This window comes from Ruditapes philippinarum, unplaced genomic scaffold (assembly GCF_026571515.1).
Source record: "Ruditapes philippinarum isolate M1 unplaced genomic scaffold, ASM2657151v2 ctg379_1_1_1_1, whole genome shotgun sequence".
NCBI classification, from domain to species: domain Eukaryota; kingdom Metazoa; phylum Mollusca; class Bivalvia; order Venerida; family Veneridae; genus Ruditapes; species Ruditapes philippinarum.
The window spans coordinates 26,789-43,476 of record NW_026856736.1 but is presented as its reverse complement, the minus strand read 5'-3'; the positions used below and the strand labels follow the sequence as shown (position 1 = coordinate 43,476).

At 30.4% G+C, this 16,688-nt stretch overlaps 1 protein-coding gene across 4 annotated transcripts in view; it reads right to left on the bottom strand.

Moving 5' to 3' along the window:
- The window catches only part of LOC132747529 (unconventional myosin-VIIa-like), a 51,467-nt gene extending 35,144 nt beyond the window's left edge, over nucleotides 1-16,323 (bottom strand). For 2 of the 4 annotated variants that reach the window (XM_060736930.1, XM_060736933.1), the window contains exons 1-5: nucleotides 16,051-16,323; nucleotides 12,237-12,302; nucleotides 11,259-11,389; nucleotides 9,765-9,867; nucleotides 7,132-7,234 (exon numbers count right to left, since the gene is read on the bottom strand). In XM_060736930.1, the coding sequence (XP_060592913.1) occupies nucleotides 7,132-7,234; nucleotides 9,765-9,867; nucleotides 11,259-11,389; nucleotides 12,237-12,302; nucleotides 16,051-16,161 (514 nt within the window). In that variant the 5' untranslated portion in view covers nucleotides 16,162-16,323. The remainder of the gene's footprint in view (nucleotides 1-7,131; nucleotides 7,235-9,764; nucleotides 9,868-11,258; nucleotides 11,390-12,236; nucleotides 12,303-16,050) is intronic. The other 2 variants (XM_060736932.1, XM_060736931.1) reach the window with 2 other exon arrangements.
- Nucleotides 16,324-16,688: the final 365 nt, after the last annotated feature.

Genomic DNA, 16,688 nt, shown 5'->3' with positions numbered 1-16,688 from the left:
TTCATTAATCAAAATGCTGGCAGCTTTCAAAATACAAGGAAAATGAACTAGTACCCACAAAATCCAGGAATTGAGCTGTTATTATATTATCAAAATTATTCTGTTTGATATTGAATAAACTCTTGTATAAAAAAAACAATGAATAATGTGCCCGCATAAAACTCGGTGGAGGGGACAATACATAAAGGCACAAGTCACTAAGGTGTTGTCCTAAGGCTGTAAAATATAATGAAGGAAGATCTTTTAATTTGTCAAGCTCCCAAAAAGTTTGTCTTTGGCAAGATTTATGTTTTTGAGGTCCATGTTGACAATTATTTGTCATTTGGTGACTTGCAGCCCATCACTTAGTAGTTTTAAAATTAACATTAAAAAAAGTTATGTTCTGCTTATTTAAGGTGCAGTTCCTCTCAATGTTTGGTATTGGCAGATGTACCGGAATAGCTGTTGACCGCTTGATGAAAGAAACATGTCAAATGAAACTGGCAAGAAATGTACAATATGAAGTGGCTGACAGGGGAAGAAAAAGTTTGTGGGCGCTCTAGATACTGAATGTATTATATAGTAAGTTGATATTTACAAATTTGCAAAGTGGTGTCTTCAACAAATAGATTATATTATCCAAGGATCTTGTTATTTGTGTCTTCGGGTATTGCTTAATGAAGAAAATGCTTGACTAGCTTTTATGGAATTAATAAGAGAGAATATTTTACATGCTGTGTGGTTTTTGATCCGCATGCATTGTGTTGTGATGCATAATATAAACAGAAATCACCTTCCTGTAAAGCAAGTTATTTTGCTTACCCTTAACAATTCTTTAGCTGATACATACCGATTACACGATGATCTCAGCTTACAAACTGACTGCAGCGATATCACTAGAAAATATTGTTAAAAGCTATGTAAAAAAACAGGAAACAAACAATCTATATTTGGTAGAAAAGCATACCAGAATTAGTTTATATTCAATTTATACTGCTCAAAAATGCTCCAAGGTGGCTTTATGACCTTTGAATGGTTTCAATACTTCATTTCACTTCATTTCATTCTTTTAAGGATAAAGAATGCTTGTTTTTGTAGACTGTGTCCAAAGGAATTTGCGGACAAAGGCTGGCAACGAGAAGGATGTTGAAATAGAGGTTTCAAAGTGGCTGGCTGGGGGGCGGCGACCGCGATGGGGGAAGGAAAGCAAGAAACAAGAGTGTAGAGTAACCTTACGCTGAAGAAAATGAAGGAAGTGACTAGACATGTTTTTAATTTAAAATGCAAATTTATAGAGGATATTTGTTTGTTTAGTGTGTAAGAATGAAATTTTATATCATCAAGAGAGCTTTTAAAAACAGTAATTCTCATGAGTGGCTAAATGCGCTCGGAGAACACTGTTTTTTTAAAAGTTCCTTCAATGATATAAAATTACATCTTTAACACGACAAAACAATAAAGGTGGTCTTTTTATTTTATGTCTAATGAAATTTCCCTCATATTAACGTTAATATTAAATCTGTTTTCGCCCACTTATGTTAACATCAAATTTTAGTTGAATTTTAAGTCAATTTTCTACAATAAATACAGGAATCTTAGGCTGAAAAATAAGTTTGACAATCAAACGTTTGAATAGCATGATATTATTTATTGAATTCAAAAAATTTTTGAATGAATGATAAAATCTTTAAAAAGTAGTCTCGTCATCAGAAAAGTTTGAAAATTTTAAATCATTTCAGCTGTGAAATTATCAAAATATATTTTTTCACGGATACCTCAGTAATACACTCAAAAGCATAAAATAAATGACTTTATTTTACATTTTCAAACCTTTACTTCCATCTGCATATAAGTTTTATTCCACTGATTGAAAGTCAATATGTAATCAAGGTATTGTTTAAAATGTGATAAGGGTCAGAACTACAGTAAGCGGTCTCATTTGTTTATCTTGTTATACTTTTTGTTGCTAATTTTAAATGTTTGAGGTCATCAGCATAGCATGTCTTTCTTGTAAATGCAAAATTCTTGTCTAGTCAAATTTTGCGCTTCTAAGTCAGTATATCTGCTGCTATGTTTGTTGTTGACCATTATATGCTGTTTTTCTGTTGGTCTATATGCTGTTGTTTTTTTTTTTCCATTAAACATTGTTACTAGGCACGGAGGAAGGGTAGTCTTGTACTGGTGTAACTCTCCAGAAACGATGGTTAGGAAAACGTAACCCGCCTATAGTGATGTTAAAGGCAATAAAATGAAACAAACAAACTAAAAAACATTGTTAACTATTTAAATCAAGACATTAAATGCTTGGGAAATGTTTTTGATACTGATCAATACAATTATAACATCTTGTCAAAACTTGACACTAACAGGGAACACATGTATTGATATGGTTAACCTTTAAAATAAAGTTTGAAAAAAATACTTTTACAAATGAAATGAAATTCTTGGTAATCTTATTGTTGTTATTGTTGAAACTTTGATATATATGCGGAGAAAATTTAGCTGAAACCAACTATTTTTACTTACAATTTTTTTAATGAATTTCTTCACAACAAATTTGATCTTTGTGTAATATCACATTTTAATTAATTATTGATTTTTTACAAACTTGTACAAAACTATTTTTTACTTTTCATCAGCTGCATATTTTGTTTACATGATCTATAAACAGTATTTCAATGTGCCAAGATTTTTGTGTATTATATTTGTTACTTTTCATTAGCTGCATATTTTGATTAACGTCTATTAACAGAAGCAACCGTGCCAAACTTTTGTGTATCATATTTGTTACTTTAGCTGCATATTTTGTTAACACGTCTATATAAACAGTATTACAACGGTGCCAACCTTTTGTATTACTTTTTGTTACTTTTTATTAGCTGCTATTTTGTTGACAATTAAAAAAGTTGCCAACCTTTTGTGTATTATATTTGTTACTTTTCCATTAGCTGCATATTTTGTCCACACGTCTGCGTATAAACAGTAAATTACAACGTGCCAAGGTTTTTGTTTTAATTATTATTAATTTTTTTTCAGCAGAAGCATAATATTTTGTTTAGCACATCTATGAACAGTATTACAACTGCTGGGCCAAGGTTTTGTTTTATTATATTTGTTACTTTTCACGAGCTGCATAACATTTTTTTCTTCAGCAGCTACCATACCAAAGTGTAATACATGGTTGTAATGAACAACTTTTTATATTAATTGATGTAGATCTATATCATTTGAAAATTGAAAGTAATTGGTAGATAGAAATTTGGTAATGAATTACAGTAAATGTATAATACTTTTTCTATGAATTATGTAGAAAGTTAAAAAAGAACATTTTGGGGTCATACTGTTGATTCACTGAAATTTAAACATTATAACACATATATTTCTTGGAGTTCCAAAGACCTTCTGTAAAGTTTTACACCAGTGTCTAGCATAAGTTTCATTTTTCCTTATAGTGATCTGTAAGGTATCTAATGTCATAAAAACTGCATTTTTAGTTATTTTGTTCGTACATTATAAACAGTTTTCCATTACATGTTGCTTATTTAGTGTACCAAAGTAATATTTACTACATAGGACTTTTTGAAAAATAATTAATATTTCTGTATTTTTGAATTAAAAACTATGTAGTCAAAATGAAATTCTGTGGATTTTTACAAATATGTACAGTTTACTCGGATTTTTTATATTGTACACTTTTCTAAGTTTATTTACATCAAAGTAAAGGTTTCTTTGTTGACATCACAGGCGTCCACAGAATGTATTGAGAATCTGTATATATAATGATATACACTTACCATAAGTGAGATTACTAAATAAAGTTACATTGTTAAAGCATATACATTGTGTATTGTTTTCTTGCATGATCATAAAGGCTTTGTGCCATAATCTGTCTGTTCCAGGAAACAGAATGAGTTAAAACATCACTTGAATATTTAATGCAAGTACAAGAATCATGCACTGTAGCAAGCGGTTGCTATCTTTACGTCCAGCAAACTTGTAATTGAAGTAATTGAAAATAGATCTACCCCGGAATTCAAAATCTACCCATAATGGAAGTATCTGGGCTGCCCATTTGAAACCCATATTAAGTAAAAGGGCTGCCCATATGGGGCCCATGTGGGGCCCATATTGTGTACATGGGCTGCCCAGATGGGGCCCATGTGAATCCCATATTGAGTATAAGGGCTGCCCAGATGGGACCCATTTGGAACCCGGTTGCACTTCCTATATGGGGCCCATATGGGCAGCCCAAATGGGACCCATATAGGTGCCCATATGGGCCCCACATGGGTCCCAAATAGAATGCTATCTGGGATGTCATGTCATATAAAAGGAAATGTTATTCGTGTGAAACATTAGGTGTGAAGCCAGCAGTAAAATAAATTCAATGATTTAGTTTTACATTCTAATAACCTAAGAATGCTGTTAGTTTAAACACAGTTATCTTAGCTTGATTGTAATAATACTCATAATAATAATAATAATAATAATAATATCTTAATTTAGAGAAGGTTTGAAGCTTATTTCTAACATTAAAGTCTCGAGTATGCTTCTTGGCTTCATGAGTTTTACCAGTACTGGTGAGTGGTGTCATATAACTAAGGTGTGACCCAAACGCTGCTGAAACTCACAATCCTGGGTTAATAAAATCCCAACCACTTGAAGAATGGTGTTTACTTTTTAAAAAAAATACTGTTCTTAAAATTGTCTTAAAAAACAATCTGAAATGTTGTAAATAATTGTAACTCACGAAACAAAATATCACAATTCAGTAACATAACAGGTCAGTTAAAAACAAAGTGGCACACAATATAAGATAAAATATAGCTTGTGTTATGTCAGTTTTCATCTAAACACTCATGTAAGGCATTAACTTACCCTCAAAATGATCTACAATATAACAACAGCTTGAAGAAACAAAAAACATGATGTAACTTTAAATTTCTAGTCAATAAAGTGAGTCACTTTATATGAACTCTCCCACTTTTAGCGGGAGTCTCCCACTTTCTGTAGCCATATTTTCAAAGATTTTTCTTAAAATAAGGGGTATTTTCACAAATTAAAGAAATCTCCCTATTTTTGATGTCAGAACTTCCTTCTTTGTTTATTGCAAATTCTAAAATCTCCCTCTTTTTGAAGAAAAATCTCCCACTTGATCATCTTAAAAAGTTCACATGTTTGAGAGACACATCAAATTCTCTCTCCTTTTATAGAATTTTATTTGCAGAAATTCAGACCAGAGGCTTAAATAAACAGACAAGGTTCTTGTTGAATCTTTGATCTTAGGGAATACACGGTGATAGGGCGATTACCACAACTTTTCCGCGCAACGTCAAAATATCTTACTTCTGTCCGAGACACCGTATATTTCTGTGGTACAAAATGGACAGCAAGCCTGTAACCGAGACGAAAACAGCATATAAATTGCTCAAAACAAGGTAAAATCATCATTTTTTCTTTTTCATCGAATGTGCCATTTAATTTGAAACTTATTTATCTTTACTACATGCAAAATGCTTCATTAATTAAGTCAGGATAGTGAAAACATTTAGGGCATACTGAAAAAAATCTTGCTTTGATTACGAAATATAACGTATTTCTAGTCCGTTCAGTTCATATAACTGGTCAAAATACAATATAAATATGTACATTATTGTCGTATGAACAAGTTACAATTCCTAAATAACCCTTTCTTTGTATATTTGGTATGATTTTTATGTTTCCACGTGTGTATTTTAAGGCACCGCACAACTTTGTCAATCATAAGATTAGGGCACCGCATTATTCCTCCTTAAAATCACCACATTTTTCTGTCTTTTTAGCACCGTTGATTTTTGATATTAATGTTTGCTTTCAGAAAAAGAAGACGTTCAAACCTATGTCTGAACAAGCCAAAGCAACGTGCGAAATTGGCAAAGCTGCAGATACTGCAGCAACTGGAGAGCGCCCAACTTAGTCTTCTGATATCAGCAGTACGCCAATGGATCAGTGCCTCCCTGTATTTCAGGACGATATGCGTAACGCACCACATAAGAAAAAGAATATGAAGTCAAACTTTCGCAAAAGATTGTTTAAAAAAAGCACATTGGAGACGATGACTAAAGAGATTATGGAAATATTGCCCAGGTTCCTGCAAAAACTACACCATGAAAATTTGTGTTATGACTTTTGCAGTTTTATCAAATTAGTATGCAATAAGAAATTCCCATTAACAAATAGTTCATTCCTTTTGTTTATCGATGTTGTTTGATGGTATAGAACTTCAATCTTTTCATGTGGGGTTTATCAGTTTGAATAAGTTCGAAAAGGAAAAGACATCCTTATCTATATATAGATACCATTGCACTTATCTAACTGGTAGTATTAACACAGATCAGACCTTCAGAAAATTTTCATAACATAACGTATGATATAACAGCAACATAACATAACAGCAAGTAAACAATCTTTCATCAAAATTTCATCAAATGAAAGTTATTATAAAACATATTTGTAAGAAGATTGTATAATTCCAAAGAAGACGGTTCCAGTATTTATCAGTCTAACGGAAAAAGAATGCGGTGTTTGAATTCAGTGTTGTACGGTGCTCCAATATTCGGGTCAGTAGGCCTTTTTTCAACAAATATTCCCTGAAATTTACGATAGAAACACACAATTTTGTATGGAACTTGAACTTAGGGTTAACCATAATAAATATACGAGCTCGTTAGGTCATAGAACAAAGACATCGTCGTTATAACACATGTTTTTGTGACAAGTACGAGTCATGTTGAGGTACACACGATCTTTTGTAAACACTATTTCTTCGAAGTATGTGTTTTTGTGTGAATTGTATTATGCTAGATTAACAATAAATTGTCTCAAAAATTCGATGGAATACTTAAACAATTGGAATAATCTTGCAATGTCAAGCAGTAAGAAATTTTGTAAGCTATTACCTGGAATTTTTTTATCCCGCCATTAATATTTTGTCCAGACATATACGGTGTCTCGGTCAGAAGGATGATATTTTGACGTTGCGCGGAAAAGTTGTAGGAATCGCCCTATCACCGTGGAATAGTCCCCACCCATGTAAGAAGTACTTGTGCGGGTAACCAAAAATACTACAAGTTTATAATACAGTAATGCAGAAAAATAATTCAACAGTTTTACCTTGCCCATTATGAAACTGAAGCTGTATATATTTCCCAAATCTACTGGAATTGTCATTCATCAAGGTCTGTGCATTTCCAAATGCTTCTAGCAGAGGATTTACCTGACAAAAAACAACAACAATCAAGTATAATGTAATGTAGAGGCTGCTGTGCTTTCATTTCATTTGCCATGTTACTGTTTGTGACTACTTAATTACATGACCTTGATATCTGCACTATTAAACATAATTTGGTTTAAAGCAGCATGCCTCCAGATTCATGCTAATTTTCTTGAAATTTTTGAAAAATGTATTAAAAAATATTGTAAAGTGAACAAAGAAAATGATTTTCACATTGCAAGTGGCGCATACAAGTAATGTAAATTACCAAAAAGAGGTCAAAATATGCATAAATAGTCCTTACTGTGTCACTAAAATCAGACATACCGGTAATTTCACATAACATGGAAATTATTACTTTTATCTTGAATCTCTTTACTTTTCAGTACTTTTTTCTCAAGTTTGATTTTTTTGAAATATTTGGGCTCATCTGGAGGCATGCATTAATACATTTATATTTATTCATCAAATAAGGAATATTTACACAAATGACATTTACAATCAATACAAAAAAGGATCAGACTGTAGGCAATCTAATACTCAGTTATGATGAACTCTTTTCCTAACATTTGACTGTCAATGATATTAAATGATCAAAATAAGAAATTACAATATTTGAAGTAAATTTATTGTTGTAGCAATAAGTGTTAAATTCATTACTTTTTTTCAGATATTGTAAATTTCAATAATTTATTAGTAAAAACAAGATCGGAGGTTTTCTCTCTAACACAATGAATGTACACTCCTTTATACATGTACATTGTATATCAATTCAATTCTTTTATCAACTTTTTGATAAAGGTAATGTTATAATGTAATGTGGCCAGCCCATCTGTATTTTAGTACATTGATTCTTTGTTATTAATCAAACAACTAAGTTATAATATAAAATTAAGGGGAGCAGTGGCTAGTGGCTAGTGGTTAAGGTGTCTGCCTCTCAACCCAGGGATCATGGGTTCGAGCCCAAATCAGGTCACAACCATGTTTCTTCATACGAGACCAGTACTGGTTGGTTCCAGGAAGCAGACTCAAAAGTGATTGAAATAAGTTGAAAGATCTAGCTGAAATAAATATGTTTAAACCAATTTGAACAACTAATCACCTAGCTGGGGCAGGTCTTATTTTGACTCTTTGGTCATGACTTGAATTCAATTGATAAAGGTCTGTTTAAGTTATTCAAATTTTTTTTAAAAAGCAAAGAAAATACGATTGATGCTCATAATAAGCTTAAGGTTATTGCTAAACAGTACACTTGAAAATTCACGGCCATTTATCAAAGTTAACATAACTGATATCAAATTTCTACCTTGACATAAAATAACTCTACATGACAATATTTTCATTCATTACAAAACCTCTAAATTTCCCCTTAAAAAATGTGCCCTTCACTGAAAGACTCCAATTTCATTTATAATGAAAAAGATATAATATATTTATTTTAATTTGCAACAGACAAAAGCCAGGAAATTTACGATGATTTTTTTTTTTTTTTTTAAACAGGCTTGATTGTGAAGTAATGTATGATATTATGTTTCATCAAGTTAATGTGCACTTCCTGGTTTAATCATACCAAGAAATATGACTGTGTGTATTAAACTTTATGTTAACAAATAGATCTTCTACCAATATCACTCCCTTTAATATAATCTCATACCGTATAATTAATAGATCAATTTCTGGAGCTGGTCTCTAAAAACAGGTGACTTTATAATTACATGTACACTTACATGTGATATCTCCCTATTTAAGAGGGAGACTCCCTATTTTGACTGTCAAATTTTCAGATTATTTTTCTAAAATAAGGAGTGTTTTCACAAAATTATAAAATCTCCCTTATTTTCATTTCAAAATTTCCTTTTATATCTATTGTAAATTCTGAAATATTCCTTTTTTTTAAAGTAAATTCTCCCACAATAAATGAGCGTTGAAAAAATATCACATGTATGAATTATTTACACAGTGTCACATAGCATACTTTATTACTTCAAATAGGAAACTATAGTACTATACTTTTTTTAATTTTTAATTTTTCCAGGTCGTAATAACAAAATTAATATACATTTTATAAATTTACAAACATATCTCAGATTGTTTTGATAATAGTGCTCTTAGCTCGTCTTCTACCAATATGACTCCCTTTAATGTAGTCTTATAACTCATGTAGGTCATAACCTATGAGTCAAAGTAAGCCCTGCCCAAGCTAGGTGTCAAATAATGACCTATAAAATTTAGGGGAGCAGTGGCCTAGTGTTTAAGGCGTCTGCCTCTCAACCCAAAGATCATGGGTTTGAGCCCTACTCGGGTCACAACCATGTTTCTTCATATGACACCAGTACTGGTTGGTTCCAGGAAGCCAACTCGAGAGTGATTTAAATATAAGTTGCAAGAATTTGTTTCGCAATCGAGCTTAAATAAATATGCTTCAACCAGCTCGTCTTGAGAAGTGGTTTACAGCTCAGGTTTGACAGTACACACATAAACTGTTTATCAATAAAAGGTGAAATATAAGAGTAATACATATTTATCAGTTTACCTGTAATATCTGTTGTTCAAGTTGTGTGTTACCATGGCAAAGTTCAACAAGCTGTTTAATGATGAGTTTTGTACTTTCAGTTTTACCTGCTCCACTTTCACCACTACAATAATGAATCAATCAATTCATAAATACTAAATTCATCTCCCTTAAAGTGTTTATAAAAATAGAAGTAATATTGCAACAGTTACTAATATTTTTAAAATGGCTAAAACACCCACATTTTCATGGAAACGTTACTTCATTTTCTACGATAAATTATCATTGAAATTTCAAATTCATGTAATACAAATTTCAAAGCAACATATAACATATTTGTAAAAATCCAATTTATAAGAAAAATATTATTTATAGTTTTAGAAATGTGTAAATATTCAAAATCTAGGTGAAATTTGGTATATATATTGTGTAAAATATGACCTTACCTAATTCTTATAGGTTATTTTTTATTAAAACAAAAACAAAAATGGCTGTCAAAAAAATTTCTTTACAATTTTTAGGCAAATTCTTAAATAGTTGGAACTCTGATGCTATGTTATAATCACTTTTTTGTACACTTAACAATATTTTTACTCATTTGAAAAACACTGAATTTTTCATAACAAAACCTCAAATCTGGAGACTGCTCCAAATATAAAGTTTTCCTATCAGAGAAATAAAATTGAGTTTTTTTTCTTAAAATTTCAAAATAACTGAAGTCTGACGACAAGGATAAAGTTTCACATGAAGATAACTTATGTTCAACATAAAACTTCATTGAATTTTGTGAATACAGGATGCTATATATATATACAGACACGCCTGTATATTATATCCTTTGTACTTGTACTTTGTACTTAAACCCCGTACCACTGCCTAATTTGTAAAATTTACTTGTCCTACTTACAATTTATCTATTTTCATTTTGAGGGTTTTTAATATCAAACTATTAAAACTGAGAAGTAAATAGAAGTTGGTATATGTCAGACTGTATGGACGTGTCGAAACACATTGGCTCTATACTCATGTAACACTGACATCTCATAATGCATGAACTTGTAGCATTAAACAGGATCTTCATTGTAATAAATTTGAGTCATAATAAAATACATTGTCACAGATTAAATTTTACATTCATGTTATACCAATACTGCTGAGGTCATTAGACAAACAACTTTAGCTGTGAGGGAAAAAACAAATGCAAGTTTCCTCAAAGCATGATTTCAGCAACTCATCTAATTCAATGCTTGAAGCTATTCTGCACTGACCTGAGCTGACGTCTGACTATTGTTGCAATAACTAAAGTCAATTATATTTTAGTACTGAAATCAATTTAAGAAACTGTGATAGCTATATTGAAGTCTTTTAATTCGTAACACATAAACAATCATTAGCTGCTTCAAGTAAAAATGATAATATTAATTATGAATTATCCCTCTCAAGCTTATACATCAGACATCTGCCTATAGTCTGTGTAAATGGACAAGATATATACAAGGAAACTTGTATATATACCTGATAAGGATACACTGATTTTCTGGAGTTCTTCCTCCATGTCCTATCATACACTGATACGCACTGTCAGCTATTGCAAATATGTGTGGTGGCAGCTCTGTCTTCTTTGCAAGATTGTACAAATTTGACGTCTGTAACAAAGTAAGTAAAGGCCTGTCATTAAATAACCAAAATTTCAATTCATATGGAGAGAAAAAAATTTGTATCTTGTACATTTTCAGTTCCTTCAAAATCTTCCGGAGAATAACTATCAAAGGTTAAATTGACATTTTTCCCTTTTTCAATGACTTTTTTACCTTAGTTTTGTCTTTAAACACAATTATAACCATACAATACGTAGGTTTAACTAAATTTTTAAGTTAAAAGTACTCAAAGACATCTTTTAAAATGAGTAAATATCTGTACACCTGTCTAGCTATTATTAACCCACAACCTGTATCCATTTTTTTGGTTGGGTTTTTAACCTTGCACCAGTACAGTAATTAGGTCATATGGCGATATTCCAGCTTTATGGTGGAGGAAGACCCCAGATGCCCTTCCATGCATTATTTTAGGAACAAATGGGCACCTGAGTAGAACCACTGATATTCCATAAGCTAGCTGGACAGGCTGAGTTTATTAGCTTTCTCAGATCAAAGAATAAAATGTCTCTGTCAGAATTTGAACCAAAATCAGTGAAGGACAAGTGGTTTGAAGTCTAAAAAACCTTAACAACCTGAATCTATTTAGTAATGTGATTATGTTGATTCCATGAATCAACTAAACTCCTTGTGTTCCACTGTTCTGCAGGTCATTATTTACTGATTAATTAACAATGTAAAATTGTACATGTATATTTTACTGAAAATAACAATACAAAATTGAATGTTTTACTAAAAATAACAATATAAAATGGTATATTTTACTGAAAATAAAACAAAATGAAATGCAGAAAAACAATAAAATATTTCCATGCAAGAATAAAAGAAAAAAGAATACCTGGTCATCATAGATACCTAGATCTCTAAATGGGTTGACTGCTATCAGAATGTCACCAACATATGTCTGAAATAAACCAGAACAAATCAGTTTGCTGCAAATTATGACAGAAAAAATGGTGAATAATAGGTAAAACAGGACAGAAACAATACTCTACCTTATCAGTATTGATAGATGCTGGGGAAAACAACATCAGGATGGGTGATAAAAAAAAATGATGAAAAACAGTTTATTCTATGAATATGCACATCCCAAGATAATTCAACTGTGGCTCAAAGCTGTAGACATGCCTCAACTTGAGGACTCTTTTTAACAAACATTTCTATTTTAAAATTGCATGTCTTATTAACTTATTTCTAATCCCTACAAGTTATAGCCAACTTCTCCGCATGAACAATATTAATGTGAGCATTAATGATTATTATTATTATACATATTATACATAGGTACGTAAGATCAGCTAACACTGACAGCTTTTATTAAGATATGATTGTTTATAAATGACATATATATATAATTATTGCTCATCTGTTTATAAACATCATTTACTCATATATAATACAACAAGTTAAACTTTAACATGCTGGAAGCAACATATTTTTACCTATGCAGCGAGTGCAGACTTAAAGACAAGCCAACACATCTGTGCTTTCTAATCATGGTCTGCACTGTTCACTACACAGTTAGTTCTTAATATTTTGAAAATGTCCCTTAAAATGATAAATAGTTTTCTCCTATATGAAAGATGCTATATCGAACAATCAGTAAAATTATCAAAATTTATGCTAAAATGGGCTGTCAATGTTTTTTATTCAATATTCATCACCTTTAGCCCTTTTTTCATAATTCTCAGTACATGTATATAGTTGTAATGATTTGTGTATACTTGTGTATAATATAAAAGATCATCATAACATTGTCATCTATGTAATGTCAAAGAACTGGTTTAATGACATAGATACCAAATATTTATTTGAAGAAAATTAATCGAGATGTTCTAGCAGAATAGAAAGCTGAACTCTGACGTTTATGTACATGACAATATTGGAATATTTATGTTGCTATAGTAACATTAGTACCAGTCAGGCGATTCTTCATTCAAATGCTATAAATCAAAGCATCAACTGAATCCTATTAAGTTAATCATTCCCAAGACAATACAATATCATATTGTCATTGAGATAGGAAGTAAAAATCTATATAATTATTGATATTTGATTGTCATTGAGATAGGAAGTTAAAATCTATATAATTATTGATATTTGATTGTCATTGAGATAGGAAGTTAAAATCTATATAATTATTGATATTTGATTGTCATTGAGATAGGAAGTTAAAATCTATATAATTATTGATATTTGATTGTCATTGAGATAGGAAGTTAAAATCTATATAATTGAGCAGGAAGTTAAAATCTATATAACTATTGATATTTGATTGTCATTGATGTAGGAACTTAAAATCTATATGATTATTGATATTTGATTGTCATTGAAGTGAAAACCTATATAAAAACATGACACTTAATGGACAAATAATATAGTAAACATTCCATTTAAAGGTTACCATATAAACACATTTCATTTATAATGTTTGTTCTTCAAAGGTCTATTACGCCAAAGAAATTCTTTTACTTTTATTACGAAAGTTTTTCATTTTTATTGTCCTAGAATAGTTTTAAAACAGTTACTCATTATCTGAACCATAACATGATGCTTCTGTTTCTTTTTGGAAATAAGTATATTTATAGTGATTAGTATATGGTATGGAAGTCAAAATACTAATTTGTTTATGTTTTGCTAGTTTTATGAGAAATAATTTCACATTCAGTGCTACTTCTTTTTGGTTATAAGCATCTTAACATGCTCTTAAACCAATATAAAACTCATATTGCAATTTTTAAAAAAGTAAAATTTATTTGTTTCTGAGCCATAATGGGCCTTTAAAGAAAGTATTAAGATCTATATGAAAGACTATGTTTTAAGCAAGAATTGTGATGGACTGATGGTGTATATGCTGTAACATTTATTGTTTATTTTTCACATAGTTGAGATTAAATGATTTTTATCCCAACCTAAAAACAAAACTGTGATAGAATACATGTTCTATAAAAAATCAATAAATCATTTCAAACTAAAATGATGCATCATTTGTGACATGTGAGTTGGACAAGTATACCAAAGTGTCTTAAAGGGGCAGTGAAAAGAATAACTGGAGTCACCAACAGTATGTCAAATTGTCAACCATTTATACCAGTAATTATAAAACTGTGTTAACAAATCTGAGTATTTATCTAAATAGTATTGACTATTCATATTTTTTAAGATTCTTTTGCAGGGTTTAATTAAGTCATGTGAATGTCATTTAATAAACAGTACTAATTTAACACAATTATTTTTTAGTTGCAATAATTGGGAATGACCCAATTATACTGCAAAAATATATCAGATTGAAAATTACATAACAGAATTTATTTTAACTTTGCATGATCTTAATATATGATTACAAAATCATTTTAAGCAGACAAAAAATAATTCTGGATTAATTTTATCTTGTTTTGTTTATTTTTAATCTGAGATTTTTCCTGTTTTAAAATTCTGTTAGTGCCAGGCTGTTTCAAATGGTAAGTAATTGTGTTTCATAAGATATTTTTCTTAGAAAGGAATCCTTAAAATTAGATGTTTGAAAATATTGTTCAGTGTCAATATATTGACACAACAATGTATATAATGTTTAAACGATGTAATGGTAATATATATAACAGTAACAATGGTGAGCTGTCAAACAGATGACAGATTTGGTAGATCATGACAACAATTAGTTAGTCAAGCCACTAGAATGATGTTTTCACCAGTATAATGACATATAATACAATTTGCTGTTGAAACGTTTTAACTTGTAACAACATTAAATGTTTGCAGCTCTATCATTCATGTATGATGATTCAGATTATATATAAACATGTTTACATGTGTGCAATTCAGGACACCTTTGAATTAAAACCTTAACAGATTGGTTCCCGTTTTCTGAATATTATACTTGTCAATTTGGACAAAACTGTTAAATTATTTTTTCAAAGGTAGTTTGGACATTTCTTGATAATGATTTTTTTTAATGACTGTTTTATTGCATAGCATCATCAGTATTTCAGTTTTATTTAACAGTTCCAAAGAATATGAAAACAATTTATAATCACAAACAATTACATTGTTATTTTTTTATATAATATTAATTAGAAATTAAGTAACAAATATACTGGCCGGTACAGTAAATGTATGTGTAGGCAATCTAAAGCTAAAGCAACCCAATGTAATTTAACAATAAAAAGGAATGAATCAATACCTGTTTGTAAGGAAATATATGTTAGGAGTGATCCAGACTTACCTGAATGATATCATATCTTAGAAATGAAATATAAAATATTTTCACTATAATTATTGTACACTGACTATTTAAATGTGAAATAATCAATTTTTCTGCATCAGTTTTTTAATGTCACAATTTTCTAAGAAAACTGGAACATGAAGCAGTGTGACAATACACTGATGTTTTGGAACGAAATGACACCTTTTTCTTTTAGATTATGTCATATTCAAGTTACTACAGACATAAGAACTAATTGCAAAAAATAATGTTTTTTATATGGTGATTCTGACTACCTACACTTACATTTTTAAATGTTTTAAACAATTCAAAGCATAATTATATAAATATATACATTATATTTTTTTAAATATTATACATGTACATGTATAATTATTGTAATATCATATGTTCACTTTATAATACACACGGAAGATAAAAGCTAACTTACATATATATCGTTATTGTAATATCTAATCTTTAATTCATCCAATAACACTTTTTCATCTAGTTTTGCTAATGTAGCCAGGTCCTCAACTTTACCAGGTGGTGGTCGCTCCATTTTTCTTTTTTTAAGTGTATACTAGAATTTAATATAATTGTCTATCCAAAAAATAGTTGTACTACCACTTTGTATGCGTCTTATGTTTACATTCTTCAAAATCGATTATCCGGTATAAAAATAGTTCGTCGCGGTTTACCGATTACAGGTAGACGTCAACGCTTACAAATTTACCTAAAAATAGTAACTCAAGTCGGCAATACGTGAAAAGGTATCGTGACCGACCAAATGTGTCACCCGAGTTAATTTGCAGCAATTCCTTTTAATTTCCAAATAAGGAAATCTTGTCACTTATGTGTAACACGAGTTAAAAAACTAATTAACATCTAGCTATTACTATTTGGTCTTGTGCGTGTTACTCACAATAAAATGTACCCGAGCCTATATATCGTGCAACTTTTGTGTCTGACAATTTTACCTCTGAAATTACTTGGTAAAATTATACTATTACACTCAGTTGAAACCCCCGCCCTAGCTACTACCCCTCCCAGAAATACGGGAATTTGACATCATTATTAAATCCCAGA